The sequence below is a fragment of the Prinia subflava genome, assembly GCF_021018805.1.
Source record: "Prinia subflava isolate CZ2003 ecotype Zambia chromosome W unlocalized genomic scaffold, Cam_Psub_1.2 scaffold_43_NEW, whole genome shotgun sequence".
NCBI classification, from domain to species: Eukaryota; Metazoa; Chordata; class Aves; order Passeriformes; family Cisticolidae; genus Prinia; species Prinia subflava.
In genome coordinates, this window is record NW_026960615.1 from 798,986 (window position 1) to 811,124 (window position 12,139).

The following is a 12,139-nucleotide window of genomic DNA, read 5'->3' on the forward strand; positions in this document are numbered from 1 at the left end:
CTGCCACTGCAACTCCTGAATGAAAGGTGTGTTTAAGAGGCGTCTAGATCCGGTGCTGAGATGTGGTTTAGGGGTTGTAGAGGCAGGGCTGGATGGACGGCTGGACTTGATGATCTCGATGGTCTTCTTCAACCTTGACCATTCCATTCCATTCCATTCCATTCCATTCCATTCCATTCCATTCCGCCGGGCCCAGCGCGCCGTGAGGGACGGCGGGGGGGGGGGGGGGTGGCAGAGGGGACACCGTGAGGGAGCGCGCGCGGGGCCACTCCCCCCGCCCCAAGGGGCGCGCGCGCGCGGTGCCGCAGCGCCACCCGCCCCTTGCTGCCCGCTCTGCGCATGGACGAGGCGCTGCGGCTGCGCGGCCGCAGCAGCGCGTGTCCCGTGTGCCCCCCACAAAGGCTGCGGCTGAGCGCTGCGCATGCGCACCTCTCCTTGGGTGTCTGTGCCTCCCGCCAGCCGGCTCTCTCGCGCCGGGACCTCGCGGGGAAGTGACGGCGGCGAGTGCGCATGCGCAGAGCCGCCGGTCTCCACACATCCCCATCTTCCGTTTCCCGGCCTCGGGGAAAAGCGCCGCGGGGGTAGCGGGAACCAGGAGCGGAAAAGGCGCGCGCGTCGTTGCGCGTGCGCAAAGGAGGCCGCGAAACGGCTCACGCCAATCGGGCACCGCCCCGCAGCGCCGCCGTGGCCCAGGCGTGCCGTGCGTCCGCTCGCTCGTGCGTGCGTGTGTGCGCTCGGCGGCGGCGCGTCCCGAGCCCCGAATGAACGCGCCCGTCCCGGCGGGTGAGCGGCCCTGAACGACCCGCGAGCGGGGACGGGCCGTGCTGAGCGGCTTCTCCGCCCGCACCCTGCCCGTCGCACGGGTGAGTGACCGACGACCGACCCGCCGAGCGCCCGCTGCCCGCCTCCGCTGCGCCGTGCGCCAGGGGCAGGCGCGGCGCCCCCGGCCCGGAGCCCGCCCGCCGGTCCCGGGGCTTCAGCCGGCCCCTGCAGCCCCGCGAGGGTCGCAGCACCCCGCAGTATCTCCTCTGGGGTGCTCCTGGTGCCAGTAGCGGCCCCCTGTCCCCTCCCCGGGCCGGCGGTGCTGCTCGCTCCGCCCGCCCCGGTCCGCGCCCTCCTTTCGGGGAGGATCCGCCCCCCCTTGTCTCCCGGTCCCGTTTCCCCCAAAATTTCATTGAATCGGGAGAAGGTCGCCCTTCCCGCGTCCCCCTGCGCCCCCCTCGGCTGGGGTGGGATCGGGCCCCGCGGGAAGGTCGGGCGGTTCCTGCCCGGGAGATGCCGTCCTGCCCCGTCGATCCCCCGGGGAGGTAGCGGCAGAGATGCCGCTATCGGCTCATCTCCCGCTCCCCGTGGGAGGATGTAAACTTTCCTGGAGATCCCTCAGCGCCGTCTGCCAGATCTCCCTGACCACGGGCTCTCTCTGTGTCACTTTTAGTCACCTCCTCTGCTCTCATTGTTTAGACTTTCGAGGGTTTGCCCTTCTCCCCTCGCATCTGCCCCCTCTTCGGTGTCTTTTTGGGTTTTTTTTTAAGGAAGTTGCATGGATAAATTCCCGTCCTACTTTTTATAGTGACTGTAGGATGCTGTGTGAATGTAACTTTTAGATAAAAATTTCTATGGGACATGTGATTTGGGTCCTCAGCCACAGAACCCTACAGGATACTTTCCCTCTCCCCTTCTTCACTCCCCCCTTCTCCAAAATAAACCTCCCTCCCAATGGATCACTGACCCAGGAAACTGCGAAACACTTGTAAGTTTGTGACTCTGATATCTCCAATGAGCATCTTGGAAAAATCAGCCCAAATATTTTCTGCAGCTTTTCCTGAGAGACCAAACCACTTCAGCATCTGCAGTGGCATTTTCTGAAACTTGTTTACTTCTCACAGGTTTTCCTTAGGTATCTGAAGTTTTCTTCACAAATATAAATTCTGGGGGTTTTTTTAATATAGTTTGGGAATTGTACAGGTCACACAGCAAAACAGACTTTACAAGTGCAGCGTGTAGGTCACTGTCCTTTGTAGAAAATACAAGTGAGGTTTTAACTCCTATAATCAGGCTCCTGAAACATGTTTGGGCAATAAATAGAAATTAGAGTCCAGGTTACTTTCCATTCTTTGATGCTGAACAATGTCTCATGCATTGAGGGCATCCTGTGCCTGAGAGTCATTGAACTTGCACTTTTATGTTGGGGAATCTGTTGTCTAGAGCTCAGTAAAGCAGCACAGAAGCTACAGGAGGGTGTAAAACCTGCTGCTTTAAAGATAAAGATGCTGTGAGGGAAAGTGCCACATTTAATACTTTAGTGCACATAAGAAATGTGAATGTAAATGAACCCAAAGTTTGCAGTGAAGAATGGTTGAGTGAATTTGTACTTGTGTGATTCTAGGGTACATGTAACTTCTCATTTCTTAGGTCAAGCCTGTGGAAAATTGATCTGTATGGAATAATCTTTGTGTTTGTAGTATGTGTGTTCCATTTTGGTGGAGACAGTGAAAATATCCCAGCCAGTGATTCCACAGTACGTCACTCCTTGTGATCCAGTCTGTGAGACTTTGACAAAGCTGACAAGCAAGATTCTGTCAACAGTAGATGTAATCACTATTTTTTGTAATTCTTACCCATTTGTTAGCCTTTTAAACATGGAAAACCAAAATATTGAGCTGTTTTCAAGTTGCATTTTTTCCTCATTCCAATGAAATGTAGTTTGATACTTGGCAAACTAGATTAGTTGTTCTGGATGATTTAACTTGAGAGTTGAAAACAGAATTTTGCGTACATGCATTCAGAATTGTAGGGTTGTAGCTGCATAACTTGGTTCATCTATCTCAGAAAATGTGTTTTGTTTCTTTTTTTAATGTACAGGATAAGTGCATTTTGACACAAAGAAAAGTGATCCAAGAGTAGTGTCTTCGCACATGAGAAAGCAAATACAATTTATGGAGAGGTCTGTTGATGTTTCTCATGCTCAGTTTTTTGCCTACACTTTAAAAATGTATTAATAGGGTAAATGCCCAGTGAAACAAACAAACAAAAAAAAACCCCAAATGCGGGGTTGGAGAGAAAACTTTTAGATACCCTTGTAAAATGCTTTCAGAGTAATTTAATCTGATGGTGAAAAGAATGTGAATTTCCTTTTTGGCCTGTTTGAGTTTTGAATAATTTTTCAAGTGTTAAATTATTTTTAATTGTGAAGTATTTCAAAACATATTTGCTTTTTTTTAAAACATCAGCATCCATGTACTGAGTAGAGATTGGCATTATTTTTAACTTCACTGTGAGCCTTAAAAAATCTAATTATGCAGAAGTACTTGAGGAAGTCAGGCTGTGTCAGGTTCTGGTGCTGCTGCAGTGATGTGCCTGTAATGCATTGGGAGGTGGAAAGCAGCGAGCTGTGAGAAAGTTCTTTATAATCTTGTGTCTTGGAAAGTTGTTTTTCCTATAAATTAAATATGATGAGAGCCACTTAATTTTTTTTATGTGTGCTACAAATTACTTTCATTTTCTAAAATACAAATGTGCTGCTTAAATTCAAGGGTAGCTCTGTTTTAGTAGTAATTCTTGTTCCTGAGAGTCAGTAGGACCTTTGCACATGTACAAGGAAATTCCTGATCTTCCTTTTAATAACTGGTATCGTTGGTGTCAATATTTTAATAATATAATCATAATTTAAAATGAAACAGGTAGGCCCAAGTGATTGTGTGTATATACCACACTGTTTATACAAAACCAGAACTTTTTGCATTTTACATTATTTTGTTAGTATACTTCTAAACATCCCTCTGTGATTTATGTTGATCTACTGAATGTGAGATGTAAACAAGTAATCTTTGTGATATTACTTCCTGCTTGTCTTTTGTAGGTCTTTTTCTGCTCCCAAATATTAAAGTTTTAAAAATTACTCAGATTTTTATTTTTTAATATACATACATGTATATCTATATATCTGTCTATCTCTTTGTCTCTTCTAGAACCATTCTTTCTTCTCAGAAGGGATTACAGAATAGTCTTATTTTTTCTTTAGAAGAATACAGTATAATAATTCTTTTGTGTTTAACACTTAAGGACTCCCTATTGCCACTGCAAAAGGATGTGACTAGTTTATCCAGATTGGTACATTTTTTATGCAAATCAGCAAGATCTAAAATCTTTGCAGTTTTGTTCTGAGTGTGTGTCAGCGACGTAAACTGCTCACAGAACAGAAAGCAAATGAAGCTGTTGGGAGAGCAAAGGTGAGGGGGACAGGACAGGCACCTTTTGAGGCAGGAGTTTTGAAGTAAACAGTGCAAGGCCAACAGTTACAACTCGGTCTGTGAAAATCTCTTGAAACAGAAGGCAGCAGGAGTCTGTCAGCAGGAGGACACGCTGCTTTCGGTTAGAAAAGGAGTGAGTGATACCAGCATTATGAGCTTCTGACAGCACTGGGGAGTACCGGGTCTGCATGTGCAAATTCCAGAGAGCAGTCGTGCATTTTCATGCAGATCTGTGCCATTGTAGCCCAGTCCAGATGTGTTGCAACTCTGCTCTCTTATTCATGGCTGGATTTTACACGTTTTTCCAAAACAAATATCAAACTCTATGATGGCTTTTCTTATTTGGCCGAGTCAAATGAAGAGAAAGGCTGAGGAGGATTTTATTGCAGTTGTGGCAAATTCTGATAGTAAGGCTCAAATTTCCAAAGTAAAAAGCTTTAACAAAGTCTGTTTGAAGAAGATGATCTTTTTATTTCTTGATAGATGTAGAAGCAAATGAACACATACTTCTTAATACTGGGCCAAGAAATTCATACACTCATTGAGTATTTTCACTTTTGCACAAGCCATGTCTGCTTGAGTTGGGTGCTGTGACCTCAGTGTTACATTTTAAAATATGTTGCTGGTAGCACATGAAAAGTTTGTGATTCATACTGAGTTTAATTTTAAATTACTTTTCTGAGCTGAGAACAGCAGCTCTCATGCACTTACTGAAACCTGGTATGGTACTGCCAAACTAACTGTGGGTCACAGAGAGGTTTCCACTGCAGCACTTTAGTCAGAGAGGTGTCTAAAGTTTTGTTCCTAATGCTGTTTGAGTAGCCACAAGATACCTCTGATACCAAGTGGTAACATTTCATCATCTCATCTTTACTCATCTGCCCTGAAACTTTGTGAGCCTTTACAGCCAAAACCTGTGCTCGAGGCTATGCTGGACTCTGGGTTTTTCTTGGCTTCTGTTTTTGAAGAAGTTCAGTAGCATGAATTTCATTGCATGTACATATATATATATATATATTCTACAAATTCCTTTCCTGTAATAAATATTTATAAAAATGTGTTGCAGTAACTTTTTTTCCTCGAGTGATTCTCTTGTTCTATTTCCCACTAATTTCTTTTCCATTTTCTGCTTTTGTATTATCATCCAAAGTTTTATTTTAATTCTCAAACTTTTTTGCGTAAAGAAACTGCTTTTTCTTGCTGAAGAAATGTCATTAAAATTTGACAAAATACTGCCTCTGCCAGTCGCTTGTTTATTTGGCTATACTGAAGTAGCATAAAGAAAAGGGACAAATCACTTCCAAGCATCCAATGCTGTATTTATAAAGCTATGTTAATTTGCCTTTTGTTGATGTTAACATGCTGATTGCAGGTGTTTTTTCCCTGTAGCATTGAGAGGATTGCAGTGGCATTCTAAGGTCATTTAAAATCATGACAAGCTCAGTCGGACAGAAGAAAGTCTCCTCCAGACAAAGGAAGTGTGGGTTCTGTCGGTCGAATAGAGATAACGAATGTGGGCAGTTGCTGATGTCGGAGAACCAGAAGGTGGCGGCACATCACAAATGTATGGTGAGTGACTGGGAATGGGATGGAGCCGGGAAGATGCTGCAAACACGTGGAAAAGCCAACCAGATTGGAATTTGCACGCATGATTAACCACTGCAATTTGGTGGGTTTCATATCTGTAAATTTCTCTATCACTTATACCCTTAAAAATTAAAATACAGGTTTTGTCTTTGCAATTTTAGCTGTTCTCATCCGCACTGGTTTCTTCACACACTGATAATGAGAGTCTTGGTGGATTCTCTATTGAAGATATTCAGAAAGAAATAAAGAGAGGCACAAAACTGGTAAGTCCCTATTTTGGCTCTTGAAAACAGAAGATGGTATTTTCATACTTTCCATAAAGTTTGCAAGGAAGTTGTTCAGTGTATTTAATCTATTTAATATTTTCTGTTAGATTTCTGAAAGAAACCCATATTCTAGGGTCCTGGGAAGAGTGTTATTGTGCCTTTACCAGTATTTGCGTTTGCTACCAAAATCTAGTTTTAACTACCAAATACACTTTTTGCTCTTTTTGTATTGATTTAAAAAATAATGCTGTGAATATAGAGGGCTTATGACGTATGTGGGTACAATAGTCATTGCAGCTACACCAAATTAAAGAGATTGAGCAGCAATGACTTTTTAATTCCTGAGACGCTAATTCATGAGGAATTTTTTTATTATTATTTATTTAGAACTAGTTGTTTTCCATTTGGGGAAATGAGTGAGGCTCTTTTAAAAATAATTTTAGCAGATTATCAGTTTACTCCTCACATTAAAACCTTTCAGTTTAGTTATTTAAAGCTATGTATTTAGCAGCTCTTGGACCACTAAGAGAAGTCCAAAGTATTATTGTAGAACTACAATTTTATAATAATAGTTTACTATTTCATCCACCATCTCATTTGAATCTTTTTCAGTCCAGGGAACTTCATTTGCTCTAATTAGCAGAAGCATAAATAAATAATTGTTCACAAGTCATTCATGTTATGATTAGGACTTTCCAAAGAACATGGTAGTAAATGAAACTACTGATCATAAAGAAACTTCTTGATTCTTGTGTCTCTTAAAGGATTTTAAAGGTTTTTTCTTTTTATGTGTTTGGTGGTTTCTCTTTCTGCTTCTGAATCTCTTTATGTTCCTTCTGTTACAATGGCTTCATTCTTGTAGCTCATCAGCTGTGTGTACTAGGCACTTTGTTCAGGTTTTTGTAGAAAACCTGGTTCTGGTCAATCTGATGGATTCATAGTCCTGAGTTGTTTCCTCTTTGGAGAAAATGTACAAGATAATTTTAGATCTTAACTTAGGTGCCGTGTCTGTAGCTGTTAGAAAGCTGCAGCTCTGAATCACTCTCTGGAGGATCTTGTCTTTCTCCATTGGCATGTAGGAAGTTTAAAGGTCAAGGTTTATCATTAGCCTAAATCCCTTCTCTCAGGTCTGCTTGCTGGTCTAGCCTGGTCCATTCTAGGGGAACACATTCAGCAAAAACCTCAGTGCACTGGGTTAAGCAAATATATTGATGGTTTGGGCTCAGTTTGTCCTTCCTCAGGAGGTGCTGCTGGCCAGGTGGGCACTTGACAGTGGGGACCTCATTACCAGAGTGACAGAATGTAGAGACTTTCTGATGGTAATAGATGTGTCTGAGAAAAGGTGGTAGGTTCAAACCTTGGTAGGCCAGTCACAAAAGCTTATGAAGTCTAAATATTTGGAAGTACAAGTCACTGATATCTTATTTATCTGTATTATTTCTAGTATATGTGAATGGAAAGGTTTTGTGTTTTTTGAAGAATATACGTAATTTGCAGCTTATAAAACTTCTTATATACCCAATATAACTTGAGTTAGTGACCGTTTGGACAGCAGACATGCGCCAATGGAATAAGTATTTTATTACTTATTAGAAACATGGATAAAACATGTGTGCTCTGTTTTACAGACACATTATGGTGTTCATAAAAATAAAGTTTTCTTTTAGTCATTTCTGGATTTCAAAAAAACTGAGGTTCTGACTAAACTTGATTGGCTGGATATATAAGCCTAGGCTTTTCTAAAGGACTTTGATCAGCAATTATTATATATAAACCCATAATGTGTAACAGATTTATTAGATAAAATGCCCATACAAATTAGATAACAACTAGGGAACAGTATATAACTGTACTATTTCAGAGCTTGCAGAGGAGTAAATGGAGATGATCCAAGGCTTTGACATTTTTACTGTTCAGTTGACTTTGTTAAAATTGAAAAACAGGCTGGTGGTATATTTGGTAACTTTGGTGGTATATTTTTTGGCATATTTTAGGGTAGCAAGGAGAACTTGACTAAACAAGTGAAGTGGAGAAAAAAATGTATCCACAAAGAGATATATATATGTAGGGAATATCCTGCATTGCATACTTAATTTTGGAATTGATTGTAACCTTTTTGGGGCTGTGGGCAGTATGCAGGATACAAAGAAAAAGCTCCAGTGTCTTGGGAGGTGAGTTCAATGGGAAATTCTGAGATTTTGGGGAATATTAAGTCAGTAGAGAACAATAAAGAGAAAAATGTTGTGATACTGTCAATTACTTCCTTTCCTACCACAGTATAAGAAGGACCATGAGCAATTTAGAAGGCAGATAGCTGCTGTTATCTATGTGTCTGATACAAGAAGAATTAATTAATGGGAAAGAAGAGTAAAGCAACAGCCTCACTTTTAATCTTTTTTGCAATATAAGTATAAAGAGCAAAATTTAGTTTAGTTGAAATAAATTAATTGTGTTTACCAAATATTTCACTAAATTCAGTGGTTTGGAAAGGACTTAAGGACATAACTGTAGAAAAAAAAGTAAAGTTAGCTGCTGATGCTGAGGTAAATTTGCAGGTCATCAGTATTTCTGACTGCAGGATTCATTCTCAAATGGATGTCATTTTTTCCCTCTTGGCTTTATAATATAATTCCGAATTAAACAGGTACAATTACGATTTTAACTTTTCTAAAATGGTTGGTACAAACAGACTGTCCTTTTGAGAGGGATATTCAGGTGAATAGATGTGTCACTTTCATCAGATACATTCCACAAAAATAAATTACTTATTTTCTTCATTGAATTGATAATGGTGGTTGAATTGATAATGCATCTGATGGTTATTGCACTGTTGCACACTTTTAACAAATTTCTTAATTTTAAAATAGATTATACAAAACACTTGAGAGCAGGAAGAATAATACCAAGTGCATAAATCCATTTGTTTTGTCACCAGGAGTGGTAAATATATTATTTTTGAACTCAGAAGTACTAAACAAAAAGTACCATGAATTGTGCTTTCTTTTCCTTTCCAGATGTGCTCTTTATGCCACTGTCCTGGAGCGACCATTGGCTGTGATGTGAAAACTTGTCACAAGACATATCACTACTACTGTGCTTTGCATGATAAAGCTCAGATAAGAGAGAAACCGTCACAAGGCATTTATATGTAACTATTATTTATGTTTATTTTTAAATTTGTATTTTACATTCTTTGTTTAAAAAACAAACAACAAAACAAAACCCCACTTTGGAATCTAAACAAAACTGTTGCAAAAAATTCTAACTAGGATTGTGGCATTCAAAATAGTGATGTGCTAGAAAAACATTTTCACTGCAAAATTTGTGTATCAATGAGTCTTATAAGTGGGAGAAAAATGTACTGGCATTTAAATTTAAAAGATGAGTAAATAATCTGTGATTCGTGACTGACTTGACAGTTTTCAACTACTTTGTTTATAGGATTTTATGTCGAAAACACAAGAAAACTACGCATAACTCTGAAGGTAAAATCATTCAATATAAACTTTTCCTATTGTAGAAAGATACTTGGTTAAATTTAATTTTTCTGGAGAATATAAATGTTTTCAGTAAAAATTAGAACTACATTTTTTTGAGAAACAACAAGTTTGGAAGCCCATCTGATTTCTGTATTTTCTCTAAAAATTATTGATTGAGGTGGGGAAAAACCCCAACCATAAATTCTAGGATGTTCAAAAGATATGATGCTCCATAAAACTAAAGTTTGGGTAGAAGTTATACATTCCCTTCTTGGAAGAACCTGGCTTATATTTGTAGTTAAGTATTCAGAATATTAACATCTGAAATATATTGTCAGGTAACAGCTGATAATTGCTACTGCCTATGTTCCTAAATATTCATTGTTTTTTGGACTAGTAAATAGAGTTTAACTCTTGAAAAAAGAAACACCCAATAGTAAATGAAAAGGGTTGTGATGAGTTCACTTACAGATAAGTTTCTGAATCATATTGATAAAAAAAAAGTTTTAAGGATCCATTCATGAAAGCTGTGTAGCTTTGCAGAAAAGAATAGTGAAATGCCACAAATGTCGGTATATTGTGTGATCTGTTAAAATTCCAGACTAGTGTGTCTTTATTTATTGTGCATTTATTAAGGTATTTTTCTTTTTTTCTACTGCATCTGAATTTGGGTAAGCAAACAGTTGGTAGTTTACTTCTTGCATTGCTTTCAACTGAAATGTCATCAGATTTAACTAATAAGTAGTATACAACTGTTTAGTGATGATTAAACTTCATAAATTACTTCAGTCTCTATGCCAAATGTATTTTTAAGATAATATTTTGATTTTTATGCTGCAAGTAGTAGACTTATTAATGGGAAAGGTTTGGATGTTATGTCAATGTTCAGAAAGATTCTGAAGGCAGCAGAAAATAGCAAAGAAAATGGATTTCTTTTTTTTAGACTATTTACATAATTATTGTTGTGTGCCTATATATGAAACTCTAATTTTACTGTTACTGGGTTTAAACCAAAAAAAATAATATATATGTTGTAATTAGTTCTCCAGAGAGAAGGGGCCACATTATCTTGTAGTTTGGTACTTTGTTTTGGGGGTTGCTTTGTGTGTTAGCAGACACAGAATATGAAAGGCATTTTGAGTCCGGAGAGATTAATTTCTTTAACAGATATTTTAAAATAATCTTTTATACTTACTCACAAATGTCTCAGTGTTTGACATGTGTTTAAAAATGCCTCCAATTCTGCATGGAGCTCAAAACCAATGGATTACTTTTTCTGCTTGGGATTCCTTGCAGGATCTGAACTTGTGCTTTTCTTTAAGAGCTTTCAGAAACCATTATCTCCAATTTTACAGTGTCATTTTCTAATAGCAAAGGCTTTTAAATTTTATATTGATATATTGGGAAAAATTAGTGGGCTTTTTTTTTTCAAATGTTGATGATGGTAGTTTATTAAAACATTAATCTAGACTCATATAAAGAGCCTCTTAGATTGAGGGTAGGAAAGGAGAAATACACATCCCTCAGAATAGCTGAGGCCAAAGAACCCGATAGTATATTATTTAGCTCTTTGCACACATTTTTTTGTTTAAAATATTTACTTCTGTCATGCTTTACACTTCTAGAAATAGCTTTGCACTTCTAGAACTATGTGAAGCTATACTTCACATTCCTGTTTTCAGTTCTTTATTTAATATTTCACTGAAATTCCACCCAGTGCTCTTTTCCAAAGAATATGTTTTCTTTTTAGTCCATACAGTTTTGGAAACTTTACCCATAAAATAATTAATATTTACAATTGTGGATTTGATAATGCCAGAAGCTGGGGCTCTTATGTGATAGACCTCCTTTAAATCAAAGAAAGTAGAGATACAAATTGCAATGCCTGATACAATGCTATAAGTAATTTCCATAGCAATGATATTTTGCTACATTGAACACTAATTAACTTTAGCAGACAGAAATTACAGGGTGGTTTTCAGAGTTTCAGAATGGACTTGGGAGGTTTTTTCCTTAATACTTAAATGCTGAAGTTTGCTCAGTGAAATGACGGCTGGAAGGTGTTGGATGGTGAGATTAAGCTTTATATATGTATTTTGTTTGTTTCTCGATGAAAATGTCAATGTCAAGGAGGCATTTCAGTGTAAAAGAATGGTGTTGTGTGAAACCAGATAAAGGACTTGGCAGAGAAGAGTGACTAGACTAGACAGGGAAACTAGATGTTAACATAGTGGCTTTTTTTTTAAATCTTGTTTTAGTTTTGTTTTCATTAATCTTTGCTTAGTAATGTTTTCCTAACAGAACAGTTAAAGCTTATCTGTGGTTCTGTCACCCAGTGTGGGTGCATGGAGGTGCTGGAACTATCAGTCCTTTATAATGGAAACTTAACTGCTCCTTCTCTGGGTTGCCTTTTGGTTGAGGATTTTTTATTATTTATTGCAGATTTTTTTCTTGGTCAGTTTAGAACATCTGTGGGTTCTTATGCTTGGTTCTTTGTATCCAGATTTAATTTTTCCAGTCCAAATATTTTTATTCTGTCACTTATGTTAGTAGATGT

General features: G+C 39.2%; 1 protein-coding gene across 4 annotated transcripts in view; it reads left to right on the forward strand.

Annotated features, from left to right (window-relative positions):
- The first annotated feature begins 551 nt into the window (after window positions 1–551).
- Window positions 552–12,139, forward strand: part of LOC134565248 (PHD finger protein 6-like) — a 30,037-nt gene continuing 18,449 nt past the window's right edge. Inside the window, exons 1-6 of one of the 4 annotated variants that reach the window (XM_063424753.1) lie at window positions 552–863; window positions 2,863–2,944; window positions 5,640–5,819; window positions 5,999–6,100; window positions 9,118–9,251; window positions 9,545–9,588. In XM_063424753.1, the coding sequence (XP_063280823.1) occupies window positions 5,682–5,819; window positions 5,999–6,100; window positions 9,118–9,251; window positions 9,545–9,588 (418 nt within the window). In that variant the 5' untranslated portion in view covers window positions 552–863; window positions 2,863–2,944; window positions 5,640–5,681. The remainder of the gene's footprint in view (window positions 864–2,862; window positions 2,945–5,639; window positions 5,820–5,998; window positions 6,101–9,117; window positions 9,252–9,544; window positions 9,589–12,139) is intronic. The other 3 variants (XM_063424752.1, XM_063424754.1, XM_063424755.1) reach the window with 3 other exon arrangements.